The sequence below is a fragment of the Thalia democratica genome, chromosome 6, assembly GCF_965202585.1.
Source record: "Thalia democratica chromosome 6, ktThaDemo2.hap1.1, whole genome shotgun sequence".
In the NCBI taxonomy this organism is placed as follows: domain Eukaryota; kingdom Metazoa; phylum Chordata; class Thaliacea; order Salpida; family Salpidae; genus Thalia; species Thalia democratica.
Window position 1 is genome coordinate 49311103 of NC_139170.1, and position 14135 is coordinate 49325237.

Here is a 14135-nt window from a genome sequence, read left to right on the forward strand (position 1 = left end):
AGAAGCTTTATTTTCTTGCAGTAAAATAGAAGAAAATAACAATATTTTGGTTCACATATTGCCCTATTTAAAACATCAAGTTAAAAAAATTAGTAATTTAAACAACAGTTTTACAAAAACTATAATTTAAACAGCAGAAGAAACTTTTTTTATTAAACTAAAAACATTTGCTTTTTACAAGTTGGTCTTAATTTATTGAGCAATCAGGTGTTACACTTACCATTAAACAAAGTTTCAAGTAAGTTTTTAATATAAGTGACTTAAGTTCATAAAATATTAAGGTGCAAACCAAATAAAAAGTCTAAATAATTGAAATAAGTCAGGGTTTCCTAAAGTGGGGTGATATGGACCCCTTGAAGGCCATTTTAGAAATTTAAGGGTCATAAGCTGTGAAAAGGGGGAGTGAGTAGTAAAGGGTCCGCAAGGGGGCTATAAGGCTCTAATTTGAAATTTACACTAGATAATCTGAAGATGAAGAGCAAAAAAGGTCTTAGGCGTATTTATGGGTACAAACACCTCAAGCGAATTTACACTTTGTACACATTGTTTGGTTAGGCTTTTTAGAACTATCAAAAAAAAAAACTTATTACAACAGTTTCGTTACAACTTAATTTATAGCAGGATTACTAATAAAATATGCTACATTCGCGGTATCTCCAAAAATGAGAAAGTGGTTTTCAAATAAGTCTTGTTCTCTGTAAACAAAACTGTATGTTACCATACACTCTGCCTAAATAACCTTAAAGAAATTAAGAATGTAGTAGAGTTAAAAAAGTCATCAACTTGCGAAGCAAGTTACACCTTTTAAATTATTAAAAACTTTTACTTTGAACTATTGTTCAATGACTCCTCTTTTGATTCAGTTGTGTTTTTATAACTGTTTTTTAGTTCATCAAAAAAAAAATTTAGAGCTAAAAACATTTGTTTTGAACACTGTTTAAAACTAAGTTAAAAAACTTGAAAAGTAAAGTTATATTTTTCGTGTGAGTATTTGATAAGTTGTGCTGCACACGAGATAATTAAGTTGCGTGAGTTTTGTAAACAGTAAAACTTTTTTTTAAAACGCAAGTATTGTTAGTTCACTGGTATGATTCTCGCCTGGGTTCTATTCCCGGAGAACGTAACTTTTTTTTTGATTAAAATCAATATTATACAAAGACAGAAACTTTGCGCATAAAAAAACTTCTTGGTTATCGAACGTTACACAATTTTATTTATAGTATCAAAAGTTTTTCAAAAGGGTAAGTAAAAAAAAACTTATTATGAAGTACTATAATGCTAAAAGTAAGTGCTTAACAATACAGTTTGGACATAGATTTTTAAGTGGTGTATAACTTGATGACCAAAAGGTCTATTTATATACCGACATTACTTTGAGCTTTTATTTTTTCGTGTTATTAATGTTTCATCCAATGATTTACTGTGCTTAGCTTTACCAAACTTTAAAGTTGTTTTTCTAGTAGGAATACAGTTATAAAAAATTAAAGTTATAGCCGTTTTTTTTTTGTTTAATAAAAAACTAGCATTTCAGGGCCAACGTGGGGCTCAAACACACGACCATTGGGTGTAAAAGTCCAACGCTCTACCTGCTGAACTAGCCGAGCGCTTTTTTACTGATGAATGACACTCATTAAATTATAATTGGACATAACTTTAAAAAAAAGGTGTCAGCCTGCTTTGTAGTTATGTTCAACAAATCAAGAAAATTACTACAAATTAACTGACAGTTCAAATAAAATCTAGTTTAGCAAAGTGCTTTACTTTCAATTATGTTCATTTGTTAATATCAAAGCAAACATGCTAATCCACGACTTTGTGAAATAGGATTAATTTTTATTTTAGTAGTTAAATTTAGTTTTTATAAGTAATCTAAAGTTTTTTATGCTTGCTTCTAAAAACATAAGTCATACAAAAGTTAGTTCAAATAACACCATATTTTTACAAGATTGAGAAATGTTTATTTTTGCCTTGTTGACAACTACAAAACATTGTTAAGCATTTTAGAGAAATACTACGTTGGTGTTCAAAACTAACTCTAAAGCATTTTAAGAGAGTTCTGTACTTAGTTTCTGAATAGCTGACCTTTTTTTGTAGAAATAAAATAGCAGCATTGTTATAATTTGCAGCTTGAATGTTATTAGGATATTTATATTGATAGATAGTAGTAGAATGTCTAATTTAGCGCCCTAAAATATAAATTTGGTCGAAAAACCAAGATTAAACAAAACTAAAAATGGAGGGGACACTCGGATTTGAACCAAGGACCTATCGATCTGCAGTCGATTGCTCTACCACTGAGCTATATCCCCGCACATCTTCACAAGTATTTTGGTGTTTATAAATTTAACGTAAACAGCCTGAAGCACGATACAAGTGCGTTTGAATGAGCTATTAATTTGATTTGAAAATTCAATCTGCTATGTTCAATCGTGAAAATTTATTAGGTTAATTACGGGTGTATTACAGCAGATTCCCGAACAGTTATCAATGTGTATTTAATATTCATTTTATTTAGTTATGATCGAGAAGAGTTTTGATATTAATTAATCATTGATACTTGGTTATGTCATTTCAACTGTAGTAAAACAATAAACTTATTATATCATTTGAGGGCAAAGACTTCAAACTTTTAATATTAAAACATTTCGACTTTTATATGTAACTTTACAGTTATCATTGTTCACAAATATTTAAATACATTATAGTGTTGTGTTAACTTTTCTATTATATTTTTTATTTTTATTTCACTATATTTATGTTGCTGTCAGCAAAACTACATCATTTTTAACGTGATCATCTTTTAGTGAAAAGATAAGATTGGTTTTTGATTAGGGTAAAGTTTGAATTATAAAACCAATTTAATTAAATTAATTAAAACTAACAAGTTTGGTTGCCACATTATTAAGAATATGTAAAACTCGGGATTTAAGTTTAACAATATGCTCAATTTTATAGTTGACAGGTATCTTAAATTATTTTTATCTTTTCACGCTCTATAGTTTAAATTGTAAATAACTTTAAAATTTCTCTATTTAAATCAGAAAAGTTTAATTTAATACATAAGTTTAACATTTTAACAAGCTTTTAAGCAACGCAAAGTTGTGAGCTTGACTTAAAATATTTTACTAATTCAAGACAAGTTATAGTTTTTACTTACACTATAAACTACATGCTTACTGCAGTTACTATGCTAATAGTCAACGTAAAACTGTAACAATCAGTTTAGTATTCAACTATATTCCAGTATGTTTTTGCGTTTTAAAATAAATTTTTATTCATTCTAACACTATAACACTTTACAAATGAACTTGGTAAAAAAATGACAATAGGAGAGAAGTAAACTCCAATTGACCTAAATTTTTAATTTTTTCAAAGAAAAGTGGTTGCATAAGCTGGTGAAAATTTAACCAAATAGGTTGTATTTAACGATACTGGTTATGTTTATGTCTTAACTACGTGGTCTCCAGTAACTTACTAACTGACTGCTGTACTTACGAGTAGTAAATAATATGCTAACAGTAATAAGTGACAAAACTTATCTCCAAGTTATGAACAAAACATTCTTTGAATAAATGCATTTTACTTTATTTTCAATGATAATTCTTAGTTCTGAAGAAAGAAACTAATAAAACACGACACGAATAAAATCTATAAAAAGTATTAATAGTCATAAAGTTATATAAAACACTAACATCAACTCCGCGATGTAGACGTTTTCTTGATTCTCGAAAGTAGAAAATAAAACGTTGGAATTAATCGTAACTTGATGCGCGGAATAACTAATTCACCAATTATGCGCGTATTTGAAAGACAAACGCAAAAATATACGCATTGAAATGAATATTAACTCCTAAAAATAATTTTTTTTTTGTTTTTTCAATACTGGAAGCACGTAACGAAAACTGCGTAAAACAGTTTACAACATCCGCTTTTAAATAAATTTATCTCGTGAATATTGCGACAACAAAATTAAAAAAAAAAATTTTTGTAATTTAAATAAAAACTTTTTAAGTTGAGAGTTTTAAACATAGGAATATCGGATTAGTAGATAAAAAAAAGTTTTGTATATCAAAGTAGCATACATAATAAAACAAATAAATATTTAAAATAAGTACTAATTAAAAATTTAATAAGCTAACTTATAAATCATTATGTTAACTACTAACAAACAATTACAATAAAATACATTAAACAGCATTTAAAAGATTTAAGTGTAAAACCAATAAGTTTCAACAATCATAATATTAGATTAAACTAATTTTAGAAGGAAGGCGTTATATGAAAAACAATCAGCATTATGCTTATAAAAGCCTAACTTAACTAAAATCTGTACAACTTTAATCTGAACTATTATTGCGTAACTATATCTAAAACATTTTCACCCGACACAAATGTTTTACAATCGTAAGATACTTGGTGCACATTTTCTCAAATCCTAGTTTCCTGCTAAGATGTTTTAGTGGCAATAAACTTGATTTAATAGATTTAATGAGAACTTGCTATTTTACTGTATAAAGCTTCCTGAAACTAGCATACTAGTCAAATAGCTTTAATTCTAAAAACTTAAAAATTTTTTTACGAAACTTAGAATTTAACTTAAAATTGCTTCAATACTGATTTTATCGTGTTAGCTATAATATAAAAGTTGAAATAAACACTTTTAAAAGCTTCTAAAACTAAGTCTTGTTTGTTTTACATGTAAGCTAACAATTTATATATATACTAAGTACCACCAAAAACATAGAGTTGTTTTGTTCGATTTGTTTTTGCTGCTGAAAGTCTTAGTTTCAATAAAAATTGTTTATTTAGTTGTTTATTCATTAATGATAGAGATAAGTTTAAAGTATACAAATATAAGTATTTTAAATTAAAAAAAAAAGCTTTCTTTGAACTTAAATTAACAGTATTTTTAAATTGATTGTGTTGAATTATTTAGATGTTGTAAATTGTTTAGTGTATAGTCTGCAAAACAATATTTTTCTATAAAAGCTTTTGATATAAAATTTAAAAAAAACATGTTATGTGATAGAGCTTCAGATTTTCCATAAATCTGAATAACACAATTAATCGAAGGTTTCATCTTAAAGTGTAAAAAACTTTCCTATAAGAGCACAAAACCTGACATAAAAATGAAACAAATTTCGTGTTTTTTATATGGTACATCATTGTTCAATGTTTGCATGTTGTTTTACCCTATATATCAATGACATATCAGTGACCTAAAGCAATACTTACAAAACGTAATAGTTCTATTTTCTTCAAACAATACTACTGTAAAAAAGAATTTGTTTAAGCTTTTTGAGATTTGCAGATTTGGAAAAAAGTTTTCGACTAAAAGGAAGTTTTTTAGTAAAGCTTTTGTTTAGCTTAATATTTCGAACAAAAATATTCAAGACTAGTTTATTTAACAATTAAATTTATGTCATATTTATAGTTGAATGTGTTTAGTTGGTTTTGTATAAGTTTAACCAAGCTAGCTATAATTATTTTTGGTTTTTGACTTTAACTAACAAAAAACTACTAGTTTATATTTTACAAAAAGATAAAAGAGTAGATTATTATGAAAAAATCTTTAACTTTCGGATTTTATTATATTTATTTTTTATTTCTTTTTTTAATTTCAAATATACTAGGTTTTTAAAAACAGTAAAAATGTAAGAAATTTAGCTTCGTTGGCAAGTATGATATAAGTTTGCATATTGTTGCAATCGTTTATATTTATTTGTATTATAATTTTATCTTATTATTAAGACAAAGTTTTTTTTTAATACTATCTAGCGGCGATGTTTAAGTTTTTAACTTTAATCAATCAACATAGTTTGAAATAATGTTTGACTAAAATTATTTCAAATTAAAAAAGTTGTTGCCAAAATATTTAACTTGAACTTGATTCAAAACTAAGTTTAAAAAAAGCATCTTTAAAATATAATACAAAACTTGCAAGTAAAGCTAGTAAAAAATGGTAGCTAATAAATGTTCAAACTTTTATAAAGTACTTATTTCAATGTACTAGTTTTTTTGCTGTATCAACTCTGACAAAACCAGTTTATACAACATTCATTTAGTTTTAAACTATAGTTTTAAGTTATACGCTAAAATTATAATCTCAACTGTTGCGTATCTATATTCAGAACGGTTTTTGAATAAGTGCTTAATAAGCTTAATTGATTGTAAATCGTTTTAGGGAAATATTTCTCCAAAACTAGTTTCCTTTTACAGGAATTTTGTGGTATAACTTCTACATTTTCATAAGTTTTCTAGAGACATATTTGTATACGAACAATTTTATTTATTGCATTATTATCAATAATAATTATTATATCATGTTTTATAAAAATTCTAAGTGTATTCGAACTTGAATTAACAAGTGTTAATTTATAAACTAAATAGTGCTAGGGAATGATAAAATTTTAATATTATTATAATTAATAAAAATTGACTTTTTAAAAACTGTTTATGTTTAAATATAACTTTTGTTTAAGTATTTGTCAAGCTTTTAAAGTTTTCTTAGACAAAACTTATAAGTCATTGTTTATAATTTTGAAACAAAAAATATGAAAAATAGTTATTTAACTAAGTTATCTAAACACAAACCAAAATTTCGTACTTAATTTAGTTTTTATAAAACTTCACAAAGTTTTACATATAAATACCTTTATATAAAAGTTTAACTTTGTATTATATGTAATAAGAACGTTTCTTTGATGTAAACTGTAATAAAAACTAACGAGTATTCTACTTATTATTTAAGTTTTAAGAAAATATCTACACTATAATTAGATCACCGAAAACATTAAAAAATGTAACATCATTTTTTAATAAGTTTAGCAAATAACTGTACCGCATAACCATCAACAATCAACATTTTTATTAAATATAAAACATTTTTGCCATGAACTTTTCATTTTATATCATTAAATAGTAATTTGCGTTTAGAATTTAACAAATATACATTCTAGCTCTTGTGCACAATGCGTAATTTATAACAAAATGTTGCTCTACATATATATGACCTTAAGCAGTACTTCTAATTTAGAAGCTGTAAGTTGGTGGTTTTTCTTTGTATTTTCTCTATATATAATTTTGTTCATACATAATGTTTCTCTTTGTTCCTAGTTTCTTGTTATAATTCGCTTTCGTTTTCAGAACAAGGCTTTAAGCTTAGTATAACAACTTGAAAATGATAAACAAGTTAAATTTTTTATCGTAAAAACAATACTAATTGGAATCCGTTCGTTATAGTTTACTGAATAAAGCATAATGAAAACAGTTTGTTTGAACTAATAATTTTTTTTTCACAGTTGTGGATGTTTGGTTTATTTTGTTAAGTTTCACCATAAATAAAAATTTACAACTATAACTTATAGTTTTTAACTTTTGTCTTTTGGTGATAAAGGTAAGCCTATAAAACTAAAAGGTATAAAAAAGTTGAAAAGTTAAGTGTTGAAAAGAACATGTACGATTTTTTTTTTTGAAATATTAATAGAAAATCAATAAAAACTAGGTTATAAAGGTAATTTAAACTTGAATGTTTTTAACTAGCTCTGTAAAAAACCTTTTAATGCAGTTTATTGAAGTAAATATTAAAGCAGTACCTTACTTCAAAATGTTGTAAAATTTACTTAATACATCTTAATCTATTTACGGTAGGACTTTTTATGTGTACTATTTTATGGGCACTATTTTATGTGTAGAATTGCTGCAATCAATTCTGCCTATAATTTGATGTGATGTCATTAACATTATGTGTAGTATTTACATGTTGCTGCAATTAAGTTGCTGCAATTAAATGAAAAGTAAAACACTGTCCAGGCCTTATCTAAATATTATGGATAGTTTTTGAGTTTTAAAATTTATTAACAAACAAATAAAAAAAAACTTGAATACACATAAACCAATAGTTTGATTTATTTGTACATTTATTTAAGTTGCATTTTGTAAACTAACAGAAGTAGTGGCTAGACTTATTAAAAGATTATGGATAATTTTTCTATCTAAGATTTAATAAAGAAAAAAAAAAAGCTTAATTACACTTGAACCAATTGTTTGATTTAAAAGTATAATTGTGTAATTTATATTTTTTATATTAACAGAAGCAATGGCTTGGCATATTATAAATATTTTGAGACTTTTATTTATTTATGATTTTATAAACAAAATAAAAAAACTAAAATTGAACACACATAAACCAATTGTTTGATTTATAGTTGTATATATGTAATTTATATTTAGTAAACTAACAGAAATATAGACTAGACTTATTAAAAGATTATGGATAATTTTTTTTTAAGATTTAATATAGAAAAAAAACTTGAATACACTTAAACCAATTGTTTGATTTAAAAGTATAATTATGTAATTTATATTTTTTATATTAACAGAAGCAATGGCTTGGCATATTATAAATATTTTGAGACTTTTATTTATTTATGATTTTATAAACAAAATAAAAAAACTAAAATTGAACACACATAAACCAATTGTTTGATTTATAGTTGTATATATGTAATTTATATTTAGTAAACTTATCAAAGTAGTGGTTTGCTCTTATGTGTACTATTTTATGGGCACTATTTTATGTGTAGAATTGCTTCAATCAATTATATTCAATGGGTAGTATTTAGATGTTGCTACAACTAAATGAAAAATAAAGAAGAATGATTCTAAGCCTTATATAAATATTATGGATAGTTTTTGTAGTTTTAAATTTGTAAACAAACACATAAAAAATAACTTGAATACACATAAACCAATAGTTTGATTTATTTGTACACTTATTTGAATTGTATTTTGTAAACTAAGAGAAGTAGTGGATAGACTTATTAAAAGATTATGGTTAGTTTTTTTATGTAATATTCAATATAAAAAAAGCTTGAATACACTTAAACCAATTGTTTGATTTAAAAGTAGACAGTATCTTATTTTTACTTAATTGCAGCAACATCTAAATACTACCCATAATTTAAATGAAATAACATAAGTTAATTGAAGCAATTCTACAAATAAAATAGTGCCCATAAAATAGTACACATAAGGCCAAACCACTACTTCTACAAGTTTACTAAATGTAAATTACATATATACAACTATAAATCAAACAATTGGTTTATGTGTGTTCAATTTTAATTTTGTTTATAAAATCTTAAATAAAGAAATATCCAAAATATTTAAAACATGCCAAGCCATTACTTCTGGTAGAATAAAAAATATAAATTACACAAATATACTTTTAAATCAAACAATTGGTTCAAGTGTAATTAAGCTTTTTTTTTTCTTTATTAAATCTTAGATAGAAAAATTATCCATAATCTTTTAATAAGTCTAGCCACTACTTCTGTTAGTTTACAAAATGCAACTTAAATAAATGTACAAATAAATCAAACTATTGGTTTATGTGTATTCAAGTTTTTTTTATTTGTTTGTTAATAAATTTAAAACTCAAAAACTATCCATAATATTTAGATAAGGCCTGGAGAGTGTTTTACTTTTCATTTAATTGCAGCAACTTAATTGCAGCAACATGTAAATACTACACATAATGTTAATGACATCACACCAAATTATAGGCAGAATTGATTGCAGCAATTCTACACATAAAATAGTGCCCATAAAATACTACCCATAAAAAGACCTACCCATCTATTTAAATGCCAACTTATATGTCATCAATGACGTTTGTTTTTAATAAATTTTGCAGCAATATGCATTTAAATCATAATCCATCTTAAACAAATTTCATTGCCAAAACCTTGTATTTATCTTTAATTCGATAAATGCTACAGACACAATAAAATTGTTTCAGTTTAACAGACCATTAAATTTGCCAAACATCAGGAATTTAGAGATCAACTTTCATGGTAACTTAATATATTAGAATGTTTTACAGATAATGCGCAGTTATTCAACTGTAACACAAAGCATTTAGACTTGAATTTGACGGTTTTAAATTTCATACGCAGCTATTACTTGTAGAAGTTGCTTCAGTTTTAGTGTTTTTTAGACTGGGTGAAAAAGGGTTTAACAAACTTTTATAAAATAATTAACCTTAACAAGAACAAAAGTTTGCAATTTAGTTTTTTTGTACTAGTTTTAGTTTTATGTAAACAACAGAAGCACAACAAAGTTATATTTCATTATAAAACATACATAAACAAATACTTGTAGTAAAGTATGTATATAAGTGAAAACAAACAAGGTGGTTTTAGTTTTGTAGAAGTATATTTTGTGTTGATTTCTCCGAGTTTAACTTAAACAAATTTTACTTTTATTTCCTTAATAATATAACCAATCAGTTTATTTTAACGTGACAAAACTAAAAGCACCTCTTTTTAAGTATATGTTTTGTAACTTATAAAGATTATTACGTACAAATATTATGATGCTTGCGGTTTGAATTTGTATCATGACTAACATGCACCTTACATAACTTTTTCTTACTTTGTAAATCATTCACGTTTCAAGTTTAAAATAGTTTCATTAATTTGCTCATGCGTTCGTTGATTAATCGTACTTTCAATAAAAAGTTTGCTATGTTTTAAAAAATCACCATGTTTTCAGAAAAAAATTGTAACAAATATAAAAAATACGACATGTCAAAATGCACAATCAGAAAGATTGTAAGGGAAGACAAGGAAAAACTGTCCGGTTTCGTCATGAAAAATTTCGTGCCCAACGAGGCCCTGATGTCAGAACATATCGATAATGACGTAACAGTGTTTGAACAAGCAAGAATTTACTTGGAAGACCAGTTTGAAGTTGGTGAACTTGTTTGAGTTTGATTTTTACAATTTTAAGAAGAATATGATGTCATAATTTGATATTTTTATTGCTAAAAATACAAACGTACGTTTTAAATTATTCTTGCAAAGTATATTAAGTTGGTAAGAAACTACAACATTTTTAAAATAATTTTAGTTGTTATGTAAGTAAGTTTGTGCTTAAGTTTTTTATAATCTTACAAAGATCATTTTATAATAATATGAATTGTATATATTTACTTGTAGTATTTAAGTATAGTTGTATGTTTTTTATTACAAAGTGTAGAAAGTTAAGACTTCACATCTGGTAAAAACGTATTTAAAAAAAATAGCAATAAGTGTATGCAAAACTGAACTATAGGTCAAAAATATTTTTTTTAAGGAATCTGACAAAAAATAAATGATCAATTTAAAAAACTTAAAATTAGTCTTTAAGTTTGGCTTTATAAACATTTCAGTTCAGTTTATCTTAAAAGCTTAAATGATTAAACTTCAATAAAAAACAGGATACATTGAAAGACGACTGTTCGTTCATTGCGATTGAAGAGGACACAGGAGATATAAAAGGAATCAGGATAAACAGGATCGGACACAGATGTGGAAAGTACGCGAACACTGACAAGTTTGGTGTGGAGATGCAGTCTGTTGCTACTGTTAGTTTTAAGGGGTGTTTATAATTATCAAGTTTAGAAAAAAATTGAACAGTATAAAAAGTTTGGAACCAAATTAAATATATTTTGCTTAATTTTAACACGAATTTATACTAGAGTTGGTTTATAACGCTGTTTTGACTTATTACGTCTTACAAATTGAACATAAGTTCAAAAGAAACATTTAAGTATAAGTACATACTTATAGAATATTTAAAGATTATTCATGTTTAAATACTTTCAGATTAACTTTTGGTTAGAAAAAGTTTTGACTAACTTGCTTTATTTATATTTATTTTCCAGTTCATGTACAATGTGGAGAAGGCAGCTTTGTCCAATCACAGCAACTTCATGCGTCACGTGATAGTGTGCGTTGCCAGGGACGCGCTCAAATCGGGCGTTGCTAGGCAGCTCAACCAACAGTGCCACCGCGAGGCCGTTGAAAAGGGACTTTCCCTCATGACGGCCACCTGCTCCTGGAAAGTACCAGAAATATTGGCACTGAAGTCCGGTTACAAGTTGCTGGTTAAACACAAGTACGAAGATTTCGTTGTGGGGGAAATTCCCGGTGGTGAAAATATTAAAAAGGTTTACGGGAGGTTGGCAGAGAAGCACGGGCATTACAGCGTGCTAATCAAGGAAGTTAAATGATAAAATTATTGTTTTTTTTAGCTTTTATGCTTTTTTATTTTTGTTTGTAAAATTTTTCAAAAAAATAGCTTGTCGCGTAATTTTCAACTTTTCAAAATTACTGTTTTAATACTTAATCAAAATATATTATTTTGAGTACTGTAGGTTATAAATTATCTGTTTAATAAAATAAAAACTGTTATGTTTTAAACTTTTAAAAAAATAATGTGAAAACTTAAAAAGCAATCATGTAAATCTTACTTTTTTTCTTAGTAATGGCTTTCATTTTTATAATACCAAGGCTCTTCATTCTTGTAGTAAAATTGCGTTAACCAAGTAAATAAAATATATTATAAAACATGCCTATGAACCATTTAAAACCCAAGTTTACACGGTAGGTAACTGTTATTTAAAATAAACTATATGGCTTCAATCGTAGTAAGTTGTATGGTATCAGCTTATTTTTTTGTGTTTTAATTAAAGCATTCTTAACATCGTTTTTTTTTATGTAGTTATAAACTAATACAAATTGTAAAATGTAGCAAAATATTGCGCGTTTTGATTACACATAATTTAAACTTTATTCACGATTATTTCGCTTCACATTGTTTAAAAGCATATACTTTATGCTTCTAACAATAATTAAAAAATAAAGGTTTTGTCATGTAGAAAACTTTTAAGCTTAGAGTTTTATTATAGTACTTTAAAACAATACAAGCTGTGTTACAGATAGTTTTTAAATTAACTTTTCCTTTTATGTTATTAAAAAAATGTTTATTTATATCTAGTAAAAACCTTTTCGTATAACAACTTTGTTTAAAAGTTATACAGTATAAAAAAAAAAAGTAAACTTTTCTGCTTGTTTGATTTGTGTTCATGATACATCGTAAAATTGATAAAACTTTAAAAACATAACTAGTTATGCTTCAAGTTTAAATATAAAACGAAGTATATTTTACGCTTAATTAAATTATTTTCAACACGAAAAGCTTTTTTATGTTGGAAATTTGATTGATTAAATAGCTTTTTTTTTGTTATTACAAAGTTTATAACCTTTGTACATTTTAAGTATGTTGTAATATTACCAATTCATGAGTATGTTCTGAAATTTATTTTGTTCGCAATAGTTTTAAAACTTGATTAGAGGCAGAAAAAGGTTTTGAAAATATGGTTGTTTTACAACGTACATAACTGTATTTTTAAGATAATTTAAAACTATTACTTACATATATGCTATAAAGTTTTTAAAGAAAGCATATAAAGTAACTTACTAACCGTTTTAGTATACGTTAGCTTTAAATAACATTTGTAAACTTCTATTATATCTATCATATCATATTTAACTAAATGTATACGGCAAAGACAAAGAAAGGTTTTAAAAATTTGCAACTATCCAAAAAGTTAGTTTGGAAGTAATATATGATAAAGTAGTTAATACAGGACTATTTATTTTTTATAAACATAAAAACAGCTGAAACTTCAATCGTTATTTCCATCATCAGTAAAAGTTATATACTATTTTTTTACAATGGTTTGATCTTGAAGCAATTAAGATAACACGCTCAATTAACTTCTTTTTGAAAGCACGTCTATTCTGATCCACGAACAAAGTTAACGGTGACAAAGTTTGTTGTGTCATATTTAGAACAAACTTTATTACTTTCCGACAAAGTTGCAAAAATATTAAGGTATTAGCGAAACAAAAATCTATAAAAGCTTTAGTTTTTTTTGTGGTTTACTCCCTTTCACATTTTTCTAAAGTCTTGAAATGGAGAAAGTTATAATTACGAATGTTTTACTTTATTTTTACAATACTAAATTCTAAACTTATTTTGTCTTAAAGTGTTGATAGTCAACATCGAAGATTATTATAATAGATTGTACAACAAAATACCATGTTTATGTTATTCTTTTTTAAATAACAAAAAATCAAACAACTAAAATACAAGCCTTGTTTTGTAATTGTTATTGTAGTTTTTGACATGCTAAAATAAATAACAAACTTTTTATTTTAAAAGTTTATTTTTTTTAAGCAAATAATTTTACAGTCCAAGATGCTCATATTAAAATTGAATTTGTTTAGAATTCATCGATATCT

The 14135-nt window shown here is 25.6% G+C and overlaps 1 protein-coding gene and 1 non-coding gene across 2 annotated transcripts; one reads left to right on the top strand and one right to left on the bottom strand.

Moving 5' to 3' along the window:
• Positions 1-2237: 2237 nt before the first annotated feature.
• Positions 2238-2309, bottom strand: Trnac-gca (transfer RNA cysteine (anticodon GCA)). The gene has a single exon. It is a non-coding gene; the product is annotated as a tRNA-Cys (tRNA).
• An 8255-nt stretch (positions 2310-10564) lies between these two features.
• On the top strand, positions 10565-12385 carry LOC145837754 (uncharacterized). Its single transcript, XM_082945191.1, has 3 exons — positions 10565-10754; positions 11264-11410; positions 11711-12385. Exons 1-3 carry the CDS (start codon positions 10590-10592, stop codon positions 12056-12058), a joined length of 660 nt encoding a protein of 219 aa, XP_082801317.1. The 5' UTR covers positions 10565-10589; the 3' UTR covers positions 12059-12385.
• The last annotated feature ends 1750 nt before the right edge of the window (positions 12386-14135 follow it).